We start from the raw sequence: 24999 nt of genomic DNA, 5'->3' as shown, positions 1-24999 counted from the left end.
ACAGTACATAATGTTGAGAAAGAATGCACTGTTATGATCAACGAGAAGCAAAAAGACACTATCACCCTCAATAGTGTCTTTCATGTTCCAGGAATGAAGAAAAATCTATTCTCAGTTGCAAATGCTGTAAATGCTGAAAACTATTTGCTATTTGGCCCACGTTATGTGAAGTTCCTCCACAATATCAAGGTGCTCAAGGCAGATATCGTTCACTCAGGTAAAAGAGTTAACGATTTATATGTCTTATCTACCTCTAATTCATATATTGAGAAGATGAGTAGCAATGATAATGCACATCTTTGGCATGCTAGACTTGGACATCTAAGCATGGATAAATTAAAATCCATGGTAAAGTTGAATCTAGTAAAAGGTTTGCCTAACTTAAAAAATTTTGGTGGAGGAGAGGTTTGTGAAGGATGTCAATATGGAAGGCACATCATATTCCATTCAACAGATCATGTTCAAGGTACAATGCCCCACAAGAACTTATTCACAGTGACTTGATGGGGCCAACGATAACTTCTTCATTTTCAGGCTATTCTTATATGCTGATTTTCATTGATGATTTTACTAGATTCACTTGGGTTTATTTTGTGAAGCACAAGTCAGAAGTTTTCAGTAAGTTTGTAGAGTTCAAAGAAACAGTTGAAGGTGAACTCGATTCCAGAATAAGGCGGCTGCAAATTGATAATGGCGGTGAGTTCACATCATATGAGTTTCTTTCCTTTTGTCGTCAGCATGGCATTAAACGAGAGCTGACATGTGCTGATACGCTAGAAAAAACTCATCTCTTCATTGTTTCAAGGGATGTCATATTTTATGAAGTCTCTTTGTATTATGGAGTTGCAGAAGAATGGGCAGGTTCTAAACCCGTGAACCTTGAAGCATCAAATCTGCTCATCATAGGTACTTTCTTAGATAATGCAATTATCGAGGAGCTAAGAGACAGGGGGAGACCGAGATCTCAAAAAAATGAAACTCAGCAAGGAGATGATTCAAGTATTTTAGGAAGACCAAAAAGAATTATTGTAAAGCCAGCTCGTTTCAGAGATAAAAATTTTGGAGCACATACTCATGTCTCTTTGCAGGACCAACTAAAGAACTTTCAATTTTTGGGGAAGCAAGAGGAGCCAGAAAAATAGTGCTGAGATCTTCACAAAGACATGTCCTAAAGCATCGGTTGAGTTCTTCCGCGACAAGCGTGGGGTAGCTTCTAAAAAATCACTTTAAGGGGGAGTGTGAGAAAACTAAAGTAAAGTTGATTTTTTGGAAAAATATAGAATTCTCTATAATGTCCTAGAGTAGTATCCTTGATATTTATCTAGTAGACATATTTAGATGTTCTAGAATATTGTGGGAAGATAAGACATATCTAGATATTCTAAAGTGTTGTTAGAAGATAAGGTTGCTAGAATCTTCTTTGTACATTATCTAGAATCATCCATAGGCTAGTATAAATAGGGGTGTCTTGTTCATTTGTAATGAAGCCAAAATCAAGAAAGTCTTCTTTCCTAAACAAGTTCTCCTATCTAAAATCTATCTTCTCTTTTCAAGTTTTCTCTTCTTTAGTTGAATCCTCCAATCTTAGTTAACGATCTTGGGCTAGCAGAAGGTCTCCGAAAAATACTCTTCTTCTGCTATTCTTTACAATAAGAACACAACTCCAATCTAACTTCAATCTCCTTCTTCGTTAGGATCCCTCTTCCAAATTCCAAGTCTAGGTGCAATAATGGTGATGAATTTTAGCTCCTATCATAAAGTCAACAATACCAACCAAATCTCACAAACTTCACTAAGTGGAGTTTCAGAATACCACAGTTAACAGTAACTAGAAGTTGAAGAGCAGAGTAGAAAATGGAACAGATAAAAAAGTTGTGAATAAGTAACAGTGAGAAGTTTAATAGAATTCTTGTTTGTGACAGCAATGAGACACATAGAGAAAATGTATCACTTACTTCCACAAATAAAAGAATCTTCTTCTCATAGCCACTACGCCTACTACAGATATCAAAAAAATAAATTCACAAAAATTATCTTATAAAATTCAACTAAGATCACTGAAAGTCCTAGATAGAAAAGGCTATGAAGCCTCGTACTGAGATAAAATTGTATTTGTCCTTTTCTGTATATATTTTGTATGTTAGTTAAGAGATAGTATTAGTTAGTTGATTAGTTAATTGTGATACAACAGGCAGTAGTTAGTGGTTGAGATACACAGCGATCAGTTACGTGTATATATATACTATTGTATAGATTCAATACGAGTTGAGGTTCATTCTTCAACAAAAGTGTTCTTCTTCTGCTCTCATCTTTCTCCTCTTTCACAATAGCTCTACAGAAACTTCCAGATTCAGCCATTGGAGCTGAAGTTGAGCTCCACTGAGCTCATTTCAATCGCAATCTTATCATGGTATCAGAGCAAGGTTAATCCTTCTCGTATCTTCTCATTCATTTCCTAATCCTCTTTTTCCCTTTTCTCTTTTCTGATTTTGACCTAATTTGATCGATTTGCCCTAATTCGATCAGTTTTTCGAATCTCATTAACCTATCACGTAGAAATCTATGAGTTTTTGGTTCAATTGCTTTTTCCCTATCAAATTCAACTAATTTAGTATTCTAATGGTTGTTACTGATCAACAAGATGCGACTACTACCGGTACGAGTGTCGCGGTACCTCCGAGCACGGGAATTGATCCAAGTAATCCTCTGTATCTGCATCCATCCGATAATACTGGTGCGATGCTTGTGTCTGTCCCATTTGATGGGATAGGGTATAGATCCTGGAGACGTAGAGTTCTTCGTGGACTGTTCGTAAAGAACAAATTAGGCTTTGTGAGTAGGGAATGCAAACAACTAAATTCCCAATCCCCAACTTATTGGCAGTGGGAACGATGTGACAACATGGTAACTTTATGGATTCTAAATTCTCTTTCCAAAGAAATTGTGGATAGTGTGGAATATATGAGTGATGTTGTTGTGTTATGGAAGGAGCTGGAAGATCGCTATGAATAAACCAATGGAGCTAGATTGTATCAAATTTAGGAAGAAACCAACGATCTCTCTCAAGGAGCCCTTGATAACACTGGCTATTATACTAAGCTGAAAAATCTATAGGAAGAATTAAATACTCTGAACAAGAGGACTCAGTGTAGTTGTGTTTGTAATTGTGGGGCAAAGGAAAGCATGTACAAAGATGAACAAGATAGAAGATTGATACAGTTTATCATGGGACTCAATGAAGTGTATATTGTAGTTCGGGGAAGTATTCTTATGATGAACCCACTACCTACAATGGCTCAAGCCTTCTCCTTACTTATCCAGGATGAAAAGCAGAGGGAGATCAAACCAAATAATCAATTGTCAATTGAGTCCACTTCTTTGAATGTGAACAGTTCAGGACCAAGTCCTTTTAGAACCAATTTCTCACCAAGCTACAATTACTCTGGGAATAACAGAGATCGTCCTATGTGTGATTTTTGCAAAAGTCCAGGCCACACTAGGTATAAGTGTTACAAACTACATGGTTATCCGCAAAATGGACAAAATTCTGCACGATATCCTCAGAATGCGCATAACTCCAATCAAAACTTTAGACACAATAGAGGAAAGAGGATGGTAGAAAATGTACAAGGAGTGTCAATTGATGCAATGACAAGCAAGCTTGATGAGTGTGATACCCAAGATGAGAATCAAAATGTAAACTTGACTAAGGAATAGTATGGACAACTTGTTAACCTGCATCAGCATTTTCAACTTGGCAATGATGGAGAGAACTCTAACAATTCAAATCCTACCAATGCTGTAAACTTTACAGGTATTGTTGTTTGCACATCTTCTATTGATTTTGGTAAACTATCATGTAGATGCTTTGAATCAAAGATTGACACATGGATACTAGACTCATGAGCCTCAAACCATATCACCTTAACAAATCCCTATTGTCTGACATTATAATCCTGTCTTATCCCATGTTAGTTGTTTTACCAAATGGATATAAAGTGATGGTGACAAAAATTGAAAATGTAAAACTTGCACATGAGATCACTCTGTATAAAGTTCTTCACATTCCTTCATTCAAATTCAATCTTATTTCTGTCTATTGGTTGAGCAAACACCTAAGGGGTATGACTTCTTTCACTGACAATACTTGCCTTCTGCATGCCTCTTCACTGAAGAGGCCTCTGGAGATTGGTAAAGGGCCTCTAGAGATTGGTAAAGTCAAGGATGGGTTGTACCTGTTGTGTTCTCAATGTCTGAGAAACAAAAGTTTGGCTAACAAAACTGATGTTTGTTCTTCTACTCATTCCTGTGATGTAAATAGTCATTTTATGAATAACCTACATCCTCATGCATCTCCATATGTAAATAGGTCATCATTGAGTCATCTACAGAGTCATCAATGTCCAGATGTAAATAATTCATCTCTGAATAATAAGACTCACTGTTCTGTTTCCAATTCCTACATATTTCAAGCCAATGATGTTAACCTTCTATGGCATAACAGGCTAGGACATGTACCTTTTGTGAAAATGAGGGGAATATCCCCCATACCAGTTTCTTTCTCTTCTAGACAACCTTTTGTTTGTTCAATTTTCCCTATAGCAAGACAGGCTAGGTTTCCCTTTCCTCAAAGGACCAGCACTTCAAATAAAAATTTTGAACTCTTGCATGTGGATAAGTGGGGTCCTTACCATGAGTGCACACATGACAAGTAAAAATATTTTATTACTATGGTTGACGATTTTAGCAGGTCCACTTGGACTCACCTACTAGCATGTAAAAGCAATGTCCTCCAGACTATCAAAGCTTTTGTTTTCTTAGTTGAAAGCCAATTTAAGACCTCCATCAGGTCCATAAGGTCTGATAATGGACTGGAATTTGTTAACACTGAAGCTACCTTGTTCTTTCAATCAAAAATGATCATTCACCAAAAAATTTGCCCCTATACACCCCAACAAAATGTAGTAGTAGAGGGGAAGCACAAATACCTTCTTGAAATAGCCAGAGCCTTATTATTTCAGTCCAAACTACCTTTGAAGTACCGGGGGGAATGTATTCTAACAACCACTTACATCATAAATAGGCTACCTACTACCTATCTCAAGAACAGGTCTCCTTTTGAAGCCTTGTACAATAGCAAACTAGATTACTCTCGATTGAGAAGTTTTGGTTGCCTATGTTTCCCAACAATGCCATAGATCTATAGAGATAAGTTTGAACCAAGGACAACACCACATGTCTTTATAGGCTATCCCTTTGGCACAAGAGTCTACAAAGTGCTGAATTTAGCTACCAAAAGAATTTACATTTCCTGGATGTAGTGTTTCATAAGTCTATTTTCCCCTTCAATTTTAGTTCCAAATCTTCCTCCTTTCCTTCAGCTCTTTATCCACTCCCTCTTAGTCCCACAGTTGATACCAACACAGAGTCATTCTCAGAAGAAACTGTGAGTGATCAAAGGAATGCATGCAATACACCCAATGTTATGTCACTTTCCCCTGCTAGTTCTTCTTCTTCCTCTGATCATTTACCCCTTTCACCCGCATCTATCACTACGGGCTCACCACCAACACAAAATACCAATATCCCACACATCTCTAATTCACCTCTAACACATCACACACCTGACCCGATTCCAAGTTTGAAAAGGTCACTAAGAGAACACAGAACACCTGTATACCTGAAAGATTACCTATATTTTGTGCATCAACCAACCTTTCATCGACATACAAATAACCTTAAACATTCTGATTTCTCTCGGAATGCCTTATTTTCTAAACATCATCATATTCCTGTTAATGTTTCGGTTCATGATAGTCAATCTTTGGTAAGTAGCATATGCAATGATAGTGAACCATCTTCATTTGAGGAAGCTACCATCAATCCTGCTTGGCAAACAGCTATGGTTCAGGAATTTGAAGCTCTTTATTCCAACAACACATGGGACCTAATACCACCGCCTCCTGGAAAGAAGGCAATTGAATGTAGATGGGTTTATAAAGTGAAACACAAAGCAGATGGAACCATTGAGAGATTTAAGGATAGGTTAGTAGTGAAAGGCTACACACAACAAGTAGGAGTGGATTACACAGAAACATTTTCCCCTGTGGTGAAGATGACTACAGTTAGGAAACTTATTGCAGTTGTAGTAAAGAGTGGGTGAAACATCTTTCAATTGGATGTAAACAATGCATTTCTTCATGGTGATTTGTATAAAGAATTGTACATGGAAGTCCCTCAAGGACTTTTGGTGGATAGCCAAGGTTTGGTCTGTAAATTGAATAAATCTCTATATGAACTAAATCAGGCAAGCAGACAATGGTATGAAAAATTTACTGAGGCATTGTATTCAAGGGGATATGAATATTTTATGAATAACTACTACCTGTTTTCTAAGAGGAAGGGGGACTCAGTTGTATATGTAGCAGTTTATGTTAATGATGTACTACTTACAGGGACAGACCAATTAGAAATGGACTAGCGGAAAACCTTCCTACATAACAAATTCAAAATCAAGGATCTCAGAAAGTTATACTATTTCTTAGGCTTAGAGGTTCTATACAAGACAAATGGTGTCATTATTTCGCAAAGGAAATTTCTCCTTGACTTACTTAAGGAGTATGATTGCCTGGAGTACAGTACTCTTGCTTTACCCCTTGATCCCAATGTAAAACTAAGAGCAAAAGAGGGGGTGCCTTTGACAGATCCCACTTATTACAGAAAGCTGGTTGGAAAATTGAACTTTATCACAAACACAAGGTTAGATATTGCTTTTAGTGTGCAACATCTTAGCCAGTTTATGCAGGACCCTAGGAAACCCCATTTGAAAGTTTCCTTCCATTTGTTGAGGTACCTTAAGGGTGATCCTACTCTAGGTGTGTTTATGTCCAATGATACAGTGGTCAATCAAGGCCTATTGTGACTCTGACTGGGCAGCTTGTCCAGACTCAAGGAAGTCTGTTAGTGGTTATATTGTATTACTGGGAAGTAGTCCTATTAGCTGGAAATCCAAGAAGCAAGAGACAGTTTCACTGTCTTCAGTAGAAGCTGAGTACAGATTTTTGAGAAAAGTGGTTGGGGAGTTAGTTTGGTTGAAAAGGTTACTTGATGAACTAACAGTTCCCTCTCCTACTCATGTTAGAGTGTTTTGTGATAGTGAATCAGCTTTAAATATAGCAAGGAACCCAATGTTTCATGAACGCACCAAACATATCGAGGTGGACTGCCACTTTGTTCGAAAACAACTACAGGAAAGTCTGGTTTCCTTACATCACATTGCCACCAATGACCAGCTTGTAGACATTCTTACCAAGGCACTCACATGCATCAAGCACTCTACTGTTCTGAGCAAGTTGGTTGTGCTTTTCCCACCTCTAACTTAAGGGGGGTATTGAGATAAAATTGTATTTGTCCTTTTCTGTATATATTTTGTATGTTAGTTAAGAGATAGTTTTAGTTAGTTGATTAGTTAGTTGTGATACAGTTGGCAGTAGTTAGTGGTTGAGATACACAACTATCAATTACGTGTATATATATATTGTTGTATAGATTCAATACGAGCTGAGCTTCATTCTTCAACAAAACTGTTCTTCTTCTGTTCTCATCTTTCTCCTCTTTCACAATAGCACTATAGAAGCTTCCAGATTCAGCCATTGGAGCTGAAGTTGAGCTCCACTGAGCTCATTTCAATAGCAATCTTATCACCCTGGAATATTATCACTCACTCGCATAAGTAAAAGCATCTTCTTGTCATGGCCACTGCCCCTACCACAAAGATCAAAAACATAAAATTGTCTAAAACGTTTTCCAACTAAGATCAATAAAGTTATGTAAATTGAAAGGAAGAAGTGATTTAATAGTTGATATTCCAACTTTCAGTTTTTTCCATAACGATCGAAAACAGAAAATTCATCAAAGTTCAAGAAAATAGGAAAAGATAAAAAAGGTGATTATCGGTTGTGAAGCTCCTCGCCATTTGCTTTTGTTTTCTATTGCAAATTTGGCCTTTGAGATTGAGTAATATTGAGCAAAGAAATTTAGCAGTGTTTGAGCAAATAATTGCTAAACTAATTAATAACAAACTAATGGAGTGAATCCTAGTTGAACTCAATAATTTCTAGATCAAGTGGAGCGAGATTCTACTATAATGAGAACGATTTAGGAGCGTTAAATGATATGCTCAACGAGTTATGATTAACAAAAATATAATACCCTGGAAATGCAATAAATATAAGAAATGACGATGATTATAGCACGAGGGAATTGCCACCTATTGATTGTGTGATTGGATGCCTCCACTCTCTGATGATGTGTGCACGAGGGAACTACCGTTACTATCTTATTTCGGCTGACCGCTCTTGGTCGTCGTCCTTTGTCACGATAACCATCAATCATTGTGTTGTGGTGACCTCGTTCCATGTCTTGCTTATCTGCTATCTTGGTTACCAAATTTAGACCTATACAGTTAGTCTCTCCGCTTGTTGAGTTCATGGCCCTGCACGTCCTTGATAAGCGGACATGATCCGTTTCCGTTGGAGAATTTGGCTGTTGAATTATGCCAGTTTGGCCAAGGCTGAGAGAGTGACGCATTCCACGGAACCCTGGCTGGTGTAGGTTATTGAGATGTGATGTCACTCCCACGCGCATCATCATTACGCACCTTCCCGAGACAGCGTCTGGTTGCTTGTCGCTTTGGTTTTAGCATCGTTGGCAGACTTCCGCTTCGATTCTCGCGCTACCCAACCCTATAAATATGCGAAGATTTTGTTTTTTCAAGAACTTTTAGCTATTTCCTTTCTTGTGTATGTATTTCCTCCTTTGGTCATCGTCTTTGGTTCTTTTAGCTCAATTTCGGTAGCTCTATTTCTTGTCTTTCCGTTCAGTCACCGTTATTTGTTCTAGGTTCGCCAGCACACCCTTTATTTACCAAGATGCCCCGAACCCACCATGCACGTGATGAGGTTTTCAACATCACGTCGTTGTCTATAGACCCTCCTTCCGGTAGCGAGGGTGAAGCGGTTGAGGAAGGAGAGAGTTTCCCCAGGAGATACTCCCTAGAAACCCGATGACCAGGAACGATTTCCACAAGGATCCTGGCCCTTCCCCTACTTCGGTGATCTCTGAGACCAGGCAAACACACATAAATGAACTCCGGTCCACGTACAATATTCCTTCTCATGTCGAGATGGTTCTAGCTTGGGGGGACCTTGTGGAGGTCCACAGACTAGGATACTGTGCTTTTTATGTGTATCCTTTTGTTATCGGTCATACCCTCCCTCTTCTTCCATTGGTGGAGGAGTTCTATGGATTTTACAAAGTCTGCCCAGCGCAGCTATCTCCGTATACATATAAGATTTTTATAGTACTAACGAAATACGCGAAGTTAGTTGGGTGTGAGGTCAGCATTCACCATCTTTTATATTTATTTTCCCCGGGTTTTCATAGGGGTACCATGATACATCTGCGACATCGTGGTACCAGGGGGTTGGTGGTTGGAACTGATGATAGGGCAAGACGAAAGTTTTGGCATAAATATTTCTTCATCAAAACGTAGCACTTGGTGTCAGACCCCGCTGGATTTCCAAAGAAGTGGAATCATAACCGTAGGTGTTAGTGGTGTAAGCCTATTGTTTACTTTCATTCTTTCTAATTTTTATTTACTTGTGACTTTTCTGTGCAGCTGAGAGGCGTGCACCCTTTCGCGTCGTCTACATCGAGTATTGGGTAGTTCATGTGTTATCTCATGCGATGGGGACTCGAGATTGGCCCGCCTTTCTCAAATATTTTGGGCCGAAAGTTCTTTCTGGTAAGTATTCCTTTTGTTCTGACCTTTGGCTGTTTGCCATCGTTTATTGGTACGACCTCTTCGTGGTGATAGGTTGTAGGACTTCTAAGAAGAAGGCTCTGGTCCCAGCATTTTGCCAGGTTGTCGCATCGCGGGGATGCAATTTACCTTGGCTGAGTCCGTTAGAGGGTGTCATACTCAAACTATACCAACAAGGGACTCTCCTCATGACGTTGTTATACGGGATAAGATCTCCTCTAGGCCTATCTACCACCTTATGGATGAGCCTTCCAACAGGGATGAATCATCATCAAGGAAAAGGAGGGGGGTGGAGCTCGGGAAGTCCATCGCCACCGATATTGAAAAGAAAAGAGTTGTTGCTTCGGGAGTGGCATCCTCGCCTAGGCCAGGCACATGAGCCGTTTTTATAGCGGACTCCATTTTGGCGGGGAGGTCCCCTAGGGTTGAAGGGGTATGTCAAGGTGAGGGATCTATACGATCTGCTGAGGGGGGTGTCATCTGTTGTTGGAGGGGGTAGAGTGGTGTATGCCGAGGACGACGGTTCAGGTTCGGACATCGCTCCCGAATATGTGCTAGCTTTCTTGGAGCGACATACTCGTGTGGAAGTGAGGACGGAGGGTCCTGAACGCCACATAGTTATCCCCGTGGATTACAACTTGTTGGCGAATTCCAAGAAGGCAGTGTCGGTGTTTGCCCATTTATGTGCTGCTTCCGAGAATGCGGAGCTTAAGGCAATGAGTGATGCAGAGCTATCGTAGAGTATTTCCGGCATGGCTTTGCAGGTAAGCATTTTCCTTTCTTCATTTTGTTTTTGAGTTCATTGTATATGCCTTATCTATTTAAGCTGGCTTTCTTTCCTCTGCATGTTAGACCTCATCATGGAGATCAAGCTCGATCGGAGGGATAGGCGGAAGATGGCCGTTTTTGGGAAAGTGGCCTCTAAATACAAGGAGTACCGCACCAAGCATCGTACATTGGCCGATCTCTTTACTGCAGCCAATTCCAAATCATGAGTCGGGTAATTCTTTTTATGCTTTTTCAATTGTCTTGATGCGTAAGCAATCAACTTCCTACCATCAATACACACCCAAACATATATCTGAGGCATCACAATATACCATATAACCTTCTGTTCCTTCTAGGAGAGTGAGCACTAGTGCGGATGTCAGTCGATTCTTTAGCTCCTGAAAATTACGTTCATTAACGCCAGACCAATGGAACTTGTTAGCTTTCTGTGTAAACTTAGTCAATGGTACTGATATAGAGGAAAACCCTTCTACAAACCGCCTATAATATCCTGCTAGCCCCAGGAAGCTTCGGACTTCTGATAGTGTTGTAGGTCTTAGCCAATTCTTTACTGCATCGATCTTCTGAGTGTCGACACTAATACCCTTGTCAGATATCACATGGCTGAGGAATGCTACTGAATTCAGCCAGAATTCACATTTGGAGAGCATAGCATACAACTTACGATCCTGAAGGGTCTGTAATACTATCCTTAAGTGGATCGTATGTTCCGCCTCCGAATGAGAATACACCAGAATGTCATCAATGAATACGATCACGAACACATCAAGATAGGGCCTGAATACACTATTCATGAGATCCATAAAAGATGTTGGGTCATTTGTTAGCCCGAACGACATCACCAAGAACTCAATAGCCCATATCTTATCCGGAAGGCCGTCTTTGGAATATCCTTCTCCTTAACCCTCACCTGATGATACCCTGAATGCAAGTCAATCTTGGAGAAATACTTGGCACCCTGGATTTGGTCAAACAGGTCGTCAATCCTTTGAAGTTGATACTTGTTCTTTATAGTAAACTTATTCAACTGTCGATAATCGATACACATCCTTAACAACCTATCTTTCTTCCGCACGAACAAGACTGACGCACCCCTAGGTGAAGTGCTAGGCCTAATGAAGCCCTTATCCAGCAAGTCCTTCAACTGCTCCTTCAACTCTCGCAACTCTGTTGGGGCAATCCTGTATGGAGGGATAGAGATCGGTTGAGTGTCCGAAAACATATCAATGCTAAACTTAATCTCCTTTTCAAGAGGAAGGCCTGGGAGTTCATCTGGGAAAACATCTAGAAATTCGTTGACCACGGGGATTGATTGTAGAGTAGGCGGCTTCGTCTCCGCATACCTAACGCGAACGAGATGATAAATGTAACCTTTTGAGATCATCTTCTTTGCCTTAAGATAGGAAATAAACCTACCTTCGGCATAGCAGTATTCCCCTTCCAGTCAATGACGGGTTCACTAGGAAATTGAAACCTAGCCATTTTCGTACAACAATCAACATTTGTATAGCATGAGGCCAACCAATCCATTCCTATTATTACATCGAACTCAACCATTTCTAACTCAAATAAATTTGCCAAGGTTTGACAACTACAAATCATCACTGTGCAACCTTTATATACCCTTCTAGCAATTATAGAATCTCTTATCGGAGTAGATATCGCAAGTGGTTTACTTATCAATTCAGGTTCAAAGCCAAACTTATTAGCCACAAAGGGTGTAACATATGATAATGTAGATCCCGTATCAATCAGCACATATATTGTAAGAAAACACAGAAAATATACTTGTAACAACATTCGGAGATGACTCGAGATCTTGTCGACCTACTAGAGCATAGGTTTGATTTTGAGCACCACTCGAACTCGGCACTACACCTCTACCTCTACCACGACCTGCCCACTGCTGAAAATCCGCGCAGGAGGTCAAACTGATGAAGAAGAACAAGACACAGATCTAGTCGGCTGAGCCATACCACCACCTGCTCTATTAGGATATCCCACATCATATGGCTAGGCTGCCCGCAAGAATAGCACACATCAGAACCTCGACGGCACAGTCCAAAGTGGGCCTTACCGCGCTGATCACAATGGGGTGTTGGGGGTCTCGTCTGATTAGTATCCCTATGATATTGCGAGCCCGATGCCCGCGACTCAGACCTGGACCAGAATAGGTAAATCGATCATACTGGGGCCTCTGAAATTATGGAGGAGCACTAGCTACAGGTGGCACCGAACTCCTCGAAGACTAGGGCCTGATACTACCTCTGAAGTCATCAGAATATCCTACAAATCTCGCCCTCTTATGTTATCCCCTATCCTACTCCCTATCTGCCCTTTGATGGTGCTTACGATCCTCTAGGGTCTGGGCATAAGCCTGAGTACAGGAAATATCCATGCCCTCTACCAAGGAGGTTGTCGTGCACTTATTTATCAGATGTGGTTCCAACCCGTTCACGAATAGGTGCACCCTATCGCTCATCTCGGCCTCCATATGGGGAGCATACCTTTCTAAAGAATCAAATTGCATACTATACTCTCGCACACTCATATTACCCTGTTGAAGGTTTAAGAACTTATCAGCTCTAGCTCGTCGTATCTCAACTGGCAAGTAGTGACGAAGAAAGGCCTCAGAAAATTCCTTCCACACAACTAGAGGAGCGTTCAGACCCCTGGATCTTTCCCAACTATCTTACCAGAAAATCGCTAAATCCCGTAACCGATAAGAAGCCAACTCTACTGCCTCCGTATCACTAGCATGCATAAACCGCAGTGTACGATAAACCTGATCAATAAAAGTTTGCGGGTCCTCCTTGAGGTCTGATCCGGTAAACACCGGAGGGTCTAGATTAATAAAATCACGAATTCTTGCACTAATTGGTTTATCAGTAGCACTGGTATTCTGCCTCTGTGCCTGAGCAGCTACCAAGCTAGTCAACAACTGCACCGCGCTCCGCAAATGTATTTCTAAACATGTGTACTATTTATGAAATGGCCATTCGGTATGAACTCTGAACTCCATGAATCATATATATATATATATATATAAAAGAAATGCACAATGTGCGGTTAGTATACAAGCCAAAGCTTGGGACTCTTGACAAGTGAATTGTAGAGAGTATACATTTGTTTGAAAAATAGAGTTTTTAATTGGTTGTTGTTCAATGTCACTTTGTTGTAGTGCTTCTATTTGCACTCGTAATGGTTCTGGCATAATCTGGTCTGACGGTAATATCATTATTACCTGTTTTCATGTTATCCACAATACCATTGGAGTTATTCAGTTAGTTAAATACTTACATTGTCTCTTTTTTAACTTTCTCTTTTTTAAAGCAACTCATGAAATTGACATTCTTTTGATCTCAACGTGGGTCTTTATGATCAAACTTGGCACGCTACTATGTTGATCAATGCAAAACCTATCAATGATATTGCTGTTCTACGCATCAAGGATCCAAAATTGGAGTTAAACCCCGTCAAGCTCCGAAAAGCTGCCAACGTAGTCATTGGCGAAAAAGTTTATTATATTGGAACTCCCGTAATAGCTTTTACTTCACTTTTATGTTTCTGAATCACAAGTTATTTCTAATATAAAATTAATTTGTTTGCAGTATGCTATAACACATTCCTTCGGTGGTGGAATAGTCAGGTGTTGAATACATATGTCATTTCTTTATCAGTTAATTGTATCATAGAGTTAGTAGTTTAGCCATATATCTTAATTTTGTCTTTAAATTTTGCAAAGCAGATTCAATAGTTTTTAGAGTTGTGGACTTATTAAAGATATTGAGCAACCTGTGCACTTTACTCAAAAACTAGAAGTTGCTTTGAGTAAATTTATGTGTGATTTCTGCTTCTAGTAAATTTGAAAATCACATTTAACTTAGGCCCCTAAGGGTCAAAAGCCCCCCTAAACTTTTTTTATTAATTATAATTATTTATATTAGTAAAAAAAATTTAAGTTAACAAGATATTAACATTTTGTCTCAATACACTACCTTAGTTGTAGTTATCAAATATTTTATTAGTAGATATGAATATTTAAATAATTTAGCTCAAATTCTTAAAATATTAGACAATGTTACATTGTGGAATACTTAAAAGAGAACTTACAACCTGAAAGAAAATTTTTTAAGACCATACAATTTTTTCTTGGTTACCTAAATTAATTGTATCTATTTGTGCAACCGTTGTCACATTATTAATACTATTTCCTCACATCTTCTTAATTTTTTGTCTGAGGCCTCCGGTTTCATTGAGCCGCCCCTGCACGCAATTACCCAAAATGATGCAACCTCCTCTGATCTTTGAGTTTGACATATTGTAAAGAGCAAAATAAAGAAGGACAAGGGGGTTTGAACACCAAAATATGCCAAAGAAGTCTGTGGAGAGAGGCAAATTTTGCAGTAAAAGGGATGAACAAAATTCTGATATTGCTTGATGAAAAGGCTGAAAATTACTCAAAAATGGCAATGGGGAGAAGAGCACTGCTGGACAGAGAGGAGTCAAATGGCTGAAAATCCTAGAATTATGTGAGAAAAAGAATGGGTTAATTTTTTCACTTTTTGTTTCCCGACATTTTATCACCTTTCGAAATCAATATTTGAATATGAATTTTAAAATATTTTCAAAATTTTATTTTTTAAAATTTTAACTAACATTGCTCATAAAAATTCAAAAACGACCTAAAATTATATTTTTATCCAAACACAACTTTAATTTTAAAATATATTTTCACTTGAATTTTTTTATAATGTTTTTCGGATTTTTACAATTCCTTATGTCCAAAGACCCACTTAAACTGTTGGCCCTCGCGTGGCGCTTATATGGCGCGCGTGGCAATTATGTGACAGAAGACGAAACCTGATAGAGCAAGATGGATTGGGCTTTCTTTGTGGGCTCTTGTAACCTTAATTTGGGGTATTTGCATCTATACTCCCTTTTTGGGTCACGTTAGGGATGACAAATGGTGCGGTTGCAGGGATAAGTTTTTTTCTTCATTTTGTTTGTTGGTTTTTTCTTTTGAGATTTTGGATGGAATTTTCAGTTTACTAAAACTAAATTGATCTTGCAATGTTTCATCAATTAGAAAAAAAAAAATAAGTCTTTGTTGCTCATTGTAAACATCTTGCCCTTTTCCCCAAACATTTTTGTGTTAAGTTGTATTAACAAAAGCATTATTAGAATGGAAGCAAATCCAGAAAATTAAGGGGGTAAAATGTTTTGTTATTACCCTACTGATCATATTCAAACTTAATAAATCCCATTTTCTGTAGATGATCAAGCAATACAGTATACCAAGCCCGAGATACTTGTTCAAGTCCATAAACGGCTTTCTTCAATCTGCATACATGAGAAAGAATTGGGAATCAATAAAGCCCCGAGGTTGATACATTAAAACTTGTTTAGTGAACTAGCTCTATAAGAAGCATTATTGACGTCGAGTTGATGCATTGGTCAACTATGTTGCACGGCTCTGGTTAACACTAGCCGCATCGTCGTTGATTTGGCAACCGAACTAGATATTTTGTGAAAATCCAAGTCAGAGCGTAACGTGAACCCCTTTGCAACTAGGCGAGCTTTGTAGCGATCTATAGAGTCATCTGCTTTTCTCTTTATGCGATACAATCATTTGTAGTCCACAACATTTTTCGTTGGGTCTCTCGGCACTAATTCCTAAGTTTGATTCTAGAGATGCTTTCTTAATATTTTGCAATTGGTGATAAGACAAGGATGCTTAATATTTACAAGTCCAATCTGCATCAACAATACCAAATAAAAAGGTATATAATTATTTTCTTATTTTATCAACAAATATGCTGTAACACCTAATACATCATGTCTAGCCTAATATGGAAACTAAATAATGATGGTTGTCAACTAGCTCACTCATCTTTTGAAGTTTCATGCTGAAAAGAACTAGTACTAATTTTGATGTCAATACTCGTAAAAAGTCATTTATAAGGGAGTTATAGCTTTTTAATTTTATGTATTACTTAGTGCCAAAAGAATTATTAATCAGGTGTCATTTTATTTGTTCTTGGATTTTAAGAAATAAAGAATGAATAGAAAGAAGAAAAAAAAGATTGTAGTGTGTGGAAAAGGCTTCTTGAGTTGAGTAAGACAACACCATTTTATTAAAACCAAATTATGAATCAAGTTTTTTCTCCGAATAACTGATACAATTCTCGAGGATCACTGCTACACGATTCAAATTTTGGTGACAATGAACCAACCTTTACTCTTTTCTGCTTAAATATCAAGATTTTGTCATGTGGGAGAGTTAGAACATATAACATGCGCCTAATCCACATATCACAAGTTGTACTCTTACCGCTAAACCAAAGCCCACATAATTAAGGGAGCCATTGAAAGGTGCCTAAAACACTAGAAATGGGGACTCTTGCTTTTCCTTTTTTTCGTCGAGATTGGATTGGTGTTTCGTGCACCACTTGTGACGCCACTTAAGTCTTTCTCTCTTCGTACAGTCATGGCTCGGATTAGTCGACAGGAATGAAGTCTAAGAAAGCCGGTAGCTCGAGCGAGGAGCGGAGCCTGCCATCCTGAGAAGCTGGTATCCTCACACCCCTTGAAGATCACTTACCCAGCTCTGGAGGACATAGAGAATTGTCACCAGATTTGATCCAAAAATCACAGGGCAGAGTTACCTTATAGGTGGGTGGGAAAAACAATCCTCCTTGCTCGTTCCTTGAGGAAGACAGCACGGGGCAAAGCAAAGGGCAGAGGGGGTAATCGCCGCGCGTCCTTCCCATGCCCCGTGACAATGTCGGTACCCCGAAACTTGCAGCCAACTGAGATTTGATTTCAAGCTTTCGAATGTGAAAGTCTGAAACTAATTGATCTATCCTAAAGCATACAATAATGTATCTCTAAAGATCAAGAAGCAAACAAGAAACATTACATGTTTTGTGACATCTTTTTCCTTATCACTAACTTTAGTGTTCCTCTACCAATTACAGCAATATGTTGTTCTTTTTTCTCTTTTTAACCCAAATAAAAGTACAACACAATTAAAATGGTACATCAGAGAGATTGTATATAAGCAGAAATACAGCTTGCTCTTAAGGAAACTATACATAGTATGCCAAGATCAAAAACTGGTACCATATGCCTTGAACTAATCGGACGAATTTGCGCAAAATATTTGGGCTTGATGTGAATAAACTGCAAAACCAATTTTTTTCCTAAATCGTCGAAGAATTATGTGAACAAATCGAGATATCTACAAGAACGCCTTCGGTTGTATTCTAGCAAGCTTGCATACGTTCGATCCCAGATTCCAATGTAAAGAGACTCATCATCCGGACTCAGAGCTACCCCTGATATCTCGCCGAAAATATCAATTTCCTGACGTTTCTTGTAATCTGAATCAGTACTATAAATGTGGACAAAATCTGCAGGTTCAGCCACTACCAGGAACCGTCCATCAGATGAGAAACGGATAGATCGTGCAGCACCCATGTTTCCCTTCAAAATGGCCATAGACGAGGAGAGGTTTCTCAAGTCCCAAATCCGACAGGTCTTATCTTGATTCCCAGTGGCAAATGTACGGCCATCTGGGTGCCATGCAGAAGCAAAAGAGTAGTCTAAATGACCCGCAATTGAGGCCACCGTCTGATACAGTAGCAAAGAAGTTCAATTGTAAGTTCAGCAAATGGAGAAAGTCATCAGGATAAACAAAAATATAGAGGGGGAAATAGACATGTTCGACCAAAAACATAGTCTAAAATTCACATAAACTTTAAGACTTGTAGTTCAGTGGAGGACAATTATGGATCAGCAATGACCGAGTTCAAACACGTTTTGCTCCCATAAAAAGATCTATATGAGAAAATATTAGAAACAAAAGCACGCTGCAATTCTTTGCAAAAAAAATTCCGGAATACTTTCGCCAAATAATCACCTCATCGTAAGTGCAGTAACCATAACAACCTAACCTGCTCCAGAGTGCGCTTCTGAACTAAGAAACTAACATTATGTATTTACATAACCAAAAAATTGCATTCCATCTGATGTAGAAGGTAATGACTAAAAATTTAAAATACCTTTCCATTGCAGGAATCAACAAGTAAACCATCTAGATCATCCCCAACAACAGTAAAAAGCTTGCTATCTGGGCTCATCGAGGTGTGCTGCATTAATTACCAGTGAAATTCTAAATACATAAGCTCCTGAAAGATGCAGCTTTGAACAGAATCAAAGTATTTGTGCAACATAAAGCATGTAGACAGCAAGAAAGAAATTTTTTAATCCAGATGAAAATTGAAGCGAATGTGAACTAGCAATTTGGACATATAAAGAATATCCCTACTTATTACTTTTGTATCCGAAAACCTCAAAGGAAATGCAATTCAAACTGGATAATGGACTAGGTCCTGAGCCCAAAGAACTAAATCCTTGCCTACCAATAACAAAATCTCATACTAGATCTGAAGAAACTAGTAGAAGGTTGATGGAACTTCTTGATTGCGGACAACAGCTTATGCATTTTCACTATCTACATGCCAGTTGAATTTTAGTAGGGATATCTTTTTTACGATGGCATCGGGGCCAGCTTGCGAACACCTCGAGTAATTCCACCGAGTACCTGATACCTCCCACCAGCACAGGTATCCGGTAACTCTGCCCACCAAAGGCTTGGGCAGATGCGAAGAAATCTAGTACGTAATTTTTGCCACCGCTATTAAAAGCTCTTTGTTGGGCTGTCACGAGGTCCTGAATCACATAGGTTAAATAAGAAAGAGATTATAGAATAATCTCTTCCACTCAATTAAAATCAGAAAGTTGAAGTCCATCAACACAACAGATAATGATGATGATGAAGGGGAGGAGGAGGATAACAATGACAATTCACCTGTATAACAAATTATATTTATACTTCATGAACAACCAAATAATACTATGGTAAGTAGTAACTAATGTAACAACAACAAACCCAGTGTATAGTGTATTCCCATAAATGGGGTCTGGGTAGTAACTAATGCAAAGAAGTTTAAAAAAAATAAAAAGGGGGGGGGGGGGGGGCAAAGAAAAGGGAAGAACAAAAAGAGCAGAAAAAGCATGTGAAAAGACTGACATTCACTGGCCAAGGGAAGCGGAAGTGGTTCATTTGCTGAAACTTTTCCATGTCGTACTCTCTCACACCACAGTCGTTGTTGGATGCCATAAAACGAGGCCCACCACTGCAATAATGTTTACACTTTACTTTCATTAGTTGAAACTTCAAACTAGCTCAACAACTAACTCTGAGGTCACACTCTACCTGACGCTTTCGTATATCTCTATGGCATTTGTGATAGCATTATCCTCATAAGTGGTCCTTGCACAGAAGCTGACTCCCGGCTTGTCCAAACTCTGCAATATTATTTGAAGCATTGTTAAGCAAGCACCACAAAGAAACCAAAGTTTAGCTGAAAGGATTTCTTTTTTTTTTTTTTAAACTAAGAATCCACCAACACCATGTCAGCTTTTTCTTTACTGACCCAGCTAATCTCAGTGATTAAGAGATGAAGGAAAATATCCACACTGACCTTACAAATGAGTTCTCCTTGGAAGCCCCCAGCAACCACAAAACGGTTCTTCACTGCCATCGTGCTGATTTGGGTTTGTGTCAGACCCTCTAACAAACTTCCTGCATGTTTCTGGAGGCCCAAAACAACAAAAAAGAATAGGTAAAACATAAGCAAGAGAAGAAATAGTTATATCCCTAAAAAGCAAAGAGAAAAATGTTAAAGAGGAAAAATTCAAGTGGAACTTCTTTCTTTTTCGCCCCTGTTTTGTGGCGGGGAATGGTGCAGGATATTTCTGTCAATACCCACCACAAAGCCAAGAAATCAGAGAACTGAAACGCATATATGCACACAAGAGTAAATTTCCAGGCTATGTCACGCCTAAGAGGAGGAAAAAAGAAGCAAGAGCATTACAGGAAACTAAAGTAGGGGACCATCACTAAATACTTTTCAATTACCTCCGTCGGTGCTATGTGTCCAGAGAAGTTGATAACTTCTGAGAGGTTGCGAGAAATGGATGACCAATGCATAAGTGAATAGTTCGAAATCATATACACGTCATGCTTTGAAGTTGCCCACACCAAGTTCCTTAGCTGCTTAAGAGGCAAAAGAAGTCATTAAAAGATCTCCACTCAGCAAATTGACCACACCAAAAAAAAAAAGCAAAGATCACAGAATAAATCCAAACTTTGAAACTGCAATTAAGAGATACCCCCCCCCCCCCACAATAACATCGCATATGTTATCTCACCTACTTACAAAATAAGAAATTAGAGATAATTCATTCGGCAACCAAATAATTTTTGTTCATTACTGGAGGAACAAAAATATGCTTTGTTTTTTAATTTATTTCAATATTTCAACATGAAAGGGAAAAGAAAAACGAAACACACGAAAATTGGGTCGGTGAGCGGAAATGTTAAAAAGAGGATGAGGTAGACCTAAAATCATTTGGAAGGAAGTTGTCTCGAATGACCTACAATTTCTAGGGATTCACACACACATAGCAAAAGATAGGGCACGCTGGAAGAAAAAGATCTATAAATGCGATATATATTAGTTGAGAATATATTATTTATGTCAGCACTTTTACTATGTGTCCTATGCTTTCTAGGAGTGGTTTAGCCTTTCATAGATTCATACGTTTAGAAAATACACATAACTTATGATACTTTTTGTCTGTATTTGCATAACATTGACATGAGGATGTAGCAGAAATGAGAATGTTGCGATGGATAATTGTGCATACCAGAAAAGATAAGATTAGGAATGAATATATTAGGGACAAAGTGGGTGTGGCCCCTCTGGAGGAGAAGTTGAGGGAATCAAGGCTGAGATGGTTTGGTCATGTGAAGAGGAAAGACGTTGATGCTCCGGTTAGGAGGTGCGAGAGGTTGCCTGTGGCGAGTCAGAGGAGGGGTAGAGGGAGGCCTAAGAAGAACTGGGGTGAGGTGATTAGGCAGGACATGGATCTGCTCCAGCTTACCGAGGACATGACCCTCGATAGAAAGGTGTGGAGGTCGAAAATTAGGGTGGTGGGTTGATAGACAGTCTAGAGCTTGCCTTGTCTTACTAGTAGTAGTTGTACTAGTGGGGTACCTTCCTATCCCTAGTCCCTTGTTTATATACGGTATGTCAGTATTAGCAGTGAGAGTGGCACTATTCTTGTTGTTCATTTCCTTGTATCTATGTCATTATTCGTTGTATTATTTGCTTACACTGTCTTATTACATTGTTGATGCTATTGTTTCTATATTGCTCCATTTGTTTTACGTTCTTGAGGCCAGGGTCTTTCGGAAACAGCCTCTCTACCTTCATAGGTAGGGGTAAGTGTGCGTACACACTACTCTCTCCAGACCCCACTTGTGGGATTCCACTGGGCTGTTGTTGTTGTTGCATAACATTGACATAAGATGAGTTTAAATCGAGTAACGTGGTCAGTTAGGTGATTCATATAGCTGGCCCCAACTTGTTTGGGACTGAGCCGTAGTTGTAGTAGTATGCCGATTGTCACAGGAGTAGTCCAAAAGAAGTCTCTGCTGTTGTAGCATTAGGAATTCAATGTTTTTAGACATTTGGCAGGTCAACTTTAAGTAGGTGAGTAAAACACAAATTATCATCGTGTATGCAGAATCTGCAGAATAAAGCAGACCTGAAAATGTAGTATTGTAGGCTTAACGGATCTTGCATTATAAAAGAATTCGTAGTAGTTGGCACCCTTCTCCACTTGTTCGCATTCCTGAAAATGCAATCACGTAAATGACCAGCAAAGATGAGAATCTTACTGTGGTCGCAGCGAAGTGACCCAAATGGAAGTCTTTAAACTAGAAAAGAACTGCAGTGCACATACCTTATCGACAGCTTCCCCTGACAAAGGAATGTTCTCATAATTTCTATACTGTTCGAGCCTTGTTAATCTGTAACTTTGCCTGGTTACATTCAACCTCTCCCATGGGATACCTTGTATATCCTTCCCTTTTCTTGCTTGTGCAGCCGATGTATCAGTCACTTTTGTTGGCTAACCAAATATCACAAAAATTGATGGTGACAATTTAGAACACTAAAGTAATCATGTCTCGTGTAACCCATAATGATATCAATAGTTCCAGGTAACTCAAAAATTGATGGTGACAATTTAGAACCAGACGACAAGTGATCCATCAGAAAATAGATAAATTTGACTAGATAAAATCCAGTAAAACTACATTAGTTCTCGAGTGAATCAAGTTACTATATTTTCAAAAGGATGAGCATTCCAAACCATGGACCTTTCGCTGCGATATTATAACATAATTATCAACAAGAGCGTCGAGCCTAAAATGGATATAGAATAAGGAACAAATTACAAAAAACAAAGAAAATTATAGAGGCTAAAGCGGGAAGAAGTGAGGCAAGTTACTATATTTTACTAACCATATCATAGTCATCAAGATTTGTCTCCTCATTATAGAATTCGCCCTCAAATTCATCAGCTGAATCATTCACCTCTCTGTGGTCTGCCATGTAATCCAATTGGTCAACCCTTTCAACAGACATGCCTTGAAAAATAGATGAAAATTGCAGATTAAAGGTTGCCCCAAAAAGAACAAAGAACAAAGAAAGAAAGGGGGGATATTAAAAATCTTCATTACAAAAATGCACTCAAAAATTCCAAATAAGCAAATCAATGAAAAAAGTTTAACATCTCCTATAAAACAACCACTAGCCAGAATAAGTTCTCCAATAACAAAAAATAAAAAACTTCATTTTAATTACCAAGAAACTCCTAAAACTGAACTACCATTAAAGAACATAATGATGTGACTATCATCAATTCTACTAGGACAATTACCAATCTTTTTGCCACAAATAGCAAATCCCAGAAAATAACAACAACAAAAAACCCAGTGAAATATCACAAGGTGGTATGTACGCAGACCTTACCCCTACCTGGGGAGGTAAGAGACTATTTCCGATAAACCAGTGGCAAATCCTAGAAAATCATTTCACAAAAAAAATATACAGAAATAAAAAGCCATTCTTGAATTACCCACAACAGCTCCTCATACTAAACAACATTCAAAGCTTTAATGCTGAGATTACAATTGCTAATATAACTCCATAAACCCAACAAAATTATTACAACAAACAAAGAAATAGTAAAAACTAATTCTTGGAACCTGAAAAAGCTTTAATGCTGAGATTATTGCTAATAACTGCATAAACCCAAGAAAATATTACAACAAACCAAGAAATAGTAAAACATATAATCTTTGCACACACACACACACACACAAAAAAAAAAAAAAGAGGCAGCAAAAGAGAGTTGCAAGAACTAACCAGCAAATTTCCCTTTTTCTTTGTGGGGGAGAAAACAGCTTTTTAAAAAAAAATACCCAGATGTATATATTTATGTAAGAGCCACTTTTGTAGGCAAGGAAAAATGGAAATTTTTTTTTCCAGCATTAAAGCCAAGAAAATATTACTACAACAAACAAAGATATAATCTTTGCATAAGTACAGCACTTACAAAAAAGGCCATCAAAAGAGAATTGCAAGAACTAACCAGAAAATTGTCTTTTTTCAAGAATAACCAGATTTTTTTTTCTTCAACTTCTTCTACTTCTTGTGCTGCAATGTCAATGTGCAGATTGAATGATACTTAGCTTCTACACCCCCCCCCCCCCCAAAAAAAAAAAAAACCCAACACATACACACAGAGAGGGCAGCAAAAGAGAATTGCAAAAACTAACCAGAAAATCTTCTTTTTTTCTGGACGAAAACAGCTTTTTTCAAAAATAACCAAATGTATATATGCAAGAGGCTTAAGCTTCTAGTTTTTGGTGTGAAAAATGTGAATGTGCAGGTAGCTGTATGATATGCTTCTATGGTCTATTTGTCTTGTTTGTAGCTATGATATGATGCTACCCATTTCTTGGAATTTGGGGTTATAATTTTTGTGAAATATAAATGCACGCGCCCAAGTATCAAGATAGAGAAAGAGTCACCTTCTTTCTTTATCAGAAAATGACAAAATGGTCCTTGTCATATATATATTCAATAAGCTCTAGCTGTCTAGATTTACAGCTTGTTCGGATGATATTACGTATCGTTTCGTATCGTATTGTATTATATTATATAGTTTAATAAATATAATGTTTGGGTAGATTATGTCGTTTGCTATTATTTCTTGATATTACGCACCAATATTATGAAGAATAAATTTGTCATATTATAAAAAAAAATTATGATACAAGGTAAAATTATTATATAAAAAGATAGAGTAAATGATAAAATAAAATAATTTAATAATAATAAAAGGTGATATTGAGAGAAAAAGACAAGGTAACGACGCGACCACACCAAATCGGTCGTTAC

At 38.4% G+C, this 24999-nt stretch overlaps 4 protein-coding genes across 6 annotated transcripts; 2 read left to right on the top strand and 2 right to left on the bottom strand.

The window, feature by feature from the left end:
- Positions 1–2619: 2619 nt before the first annotated feature.
- On the top strand, positions 2620–3012 carry LOC138886560 (uncharacterized). The gene has a single exon (XM_070168505.1). The coding sequence runs from the start codon at positions 2620–2622 to the stop codon at positions 3010–3012; it is 393 nt and encodes a 130-aa protein (XP_070024606.1).
- Positions 3013–3183: 171 nt separating this feature from the next.
- Positions 3184–6163, top strand: LOC104225398 (uncharacterized). The gene is made up of 4 exons (XM_009777177.2): positions 3184–3696; positions 3745–3814; positions 3976–4615; positions 5356–6163. Exons 1-4 carry the CDS (start codon positions 3184–3186, stop codon positions 6161–6163), a joined length of 2031 nt encoding a protein of 676 aa, XP_009775479.2.
- Positions 6164–7378: 1215 nt separating this feature from the next.
- Positions 7379–11262, bottom strand: LOC138885505 (uncharacterized mitochondrial protein AtMg00860-like). The gene is made up of 3 exons (XM_070166471.1): positions 10924–11262; positions 7558–7674; positions 7379–7417 (listed from the first exon to the last, which is right to left on the bottom strand). Exons 1-3 carry the CDS (start codon positions 11260–11262, stop codon positions 7379–7381), a joined length of 495 nt encoding a protein of 164 aa, XP_070022572.1.
- A 6218-nt stretch (positions 11263–17480) lies between these two features.
- LOC104225397 (uncharacterized WD repeat-containing protein C2A9.03-like) lies at positions 17481–24563 on the bottom strand. 3 transcript variants are annotated; one of them, XM_009777174.2, is made up of 11 exons: positions 24375–24505; positions 24188–24252; positions 23056–23180; positions 22493–22660; positions 22295–22381; positions 20601–20735; positions 20164–20274; positions 19896–19987; positions 19710–19815; positions 18679–18765; positions 17481–18247 (listed from the first exon to the last, which is right to left on the bottom strand). In XM_009777174.2, exons 3-11 carry the CDS (start codon positions 23176–23178, stop codon positions 17834–17836), a joined length of 1323 nt encoding a protein of 440 aa, XP_009775476.1. In that variant the 5' UTR covers positions 23179–23180; positions 24188–24252; positions 24375–24505; the 3' UTR covers positions 17481–17833. The 3 variants fall into 3 exon arrangements, with proteins under 3 accessions (XP_009775476.1, XP_009775478.1, XP_009775477.1); XM_009777176.2 differs by lacking the exon at positions 24188–24252 and having other exon boundaries at positions 24375–24563; XM_009777175.2 differs by lacking the exons at positions 24188–24252; positions 24375–24505 and adding an exon at positions 23962–24094.
- Positions 24564–24999: the final 436 nt, after the last annotated feature.

This window comes from Nicotiana sylvestris, chromosome 1, assembly GCF_000393655.2.
Source record: "Nicotiana sylvestris chromosome 1, ASM39365v2, whole genome shotgun sequence".
In the NCBI taxonomy this organism is placed as follows: domain Eukaryota; kingdom Viridiplantae; phylum Streptophyta; class Magnoliopsida; order Solanales; family Solanaceae; genus Nicotiana; species Nicotiana sylvestris.
Note: the sequence above shows the minus strand (reverse complement) of the source record. Positions and strands in the feature narration are given on the sequence as shown.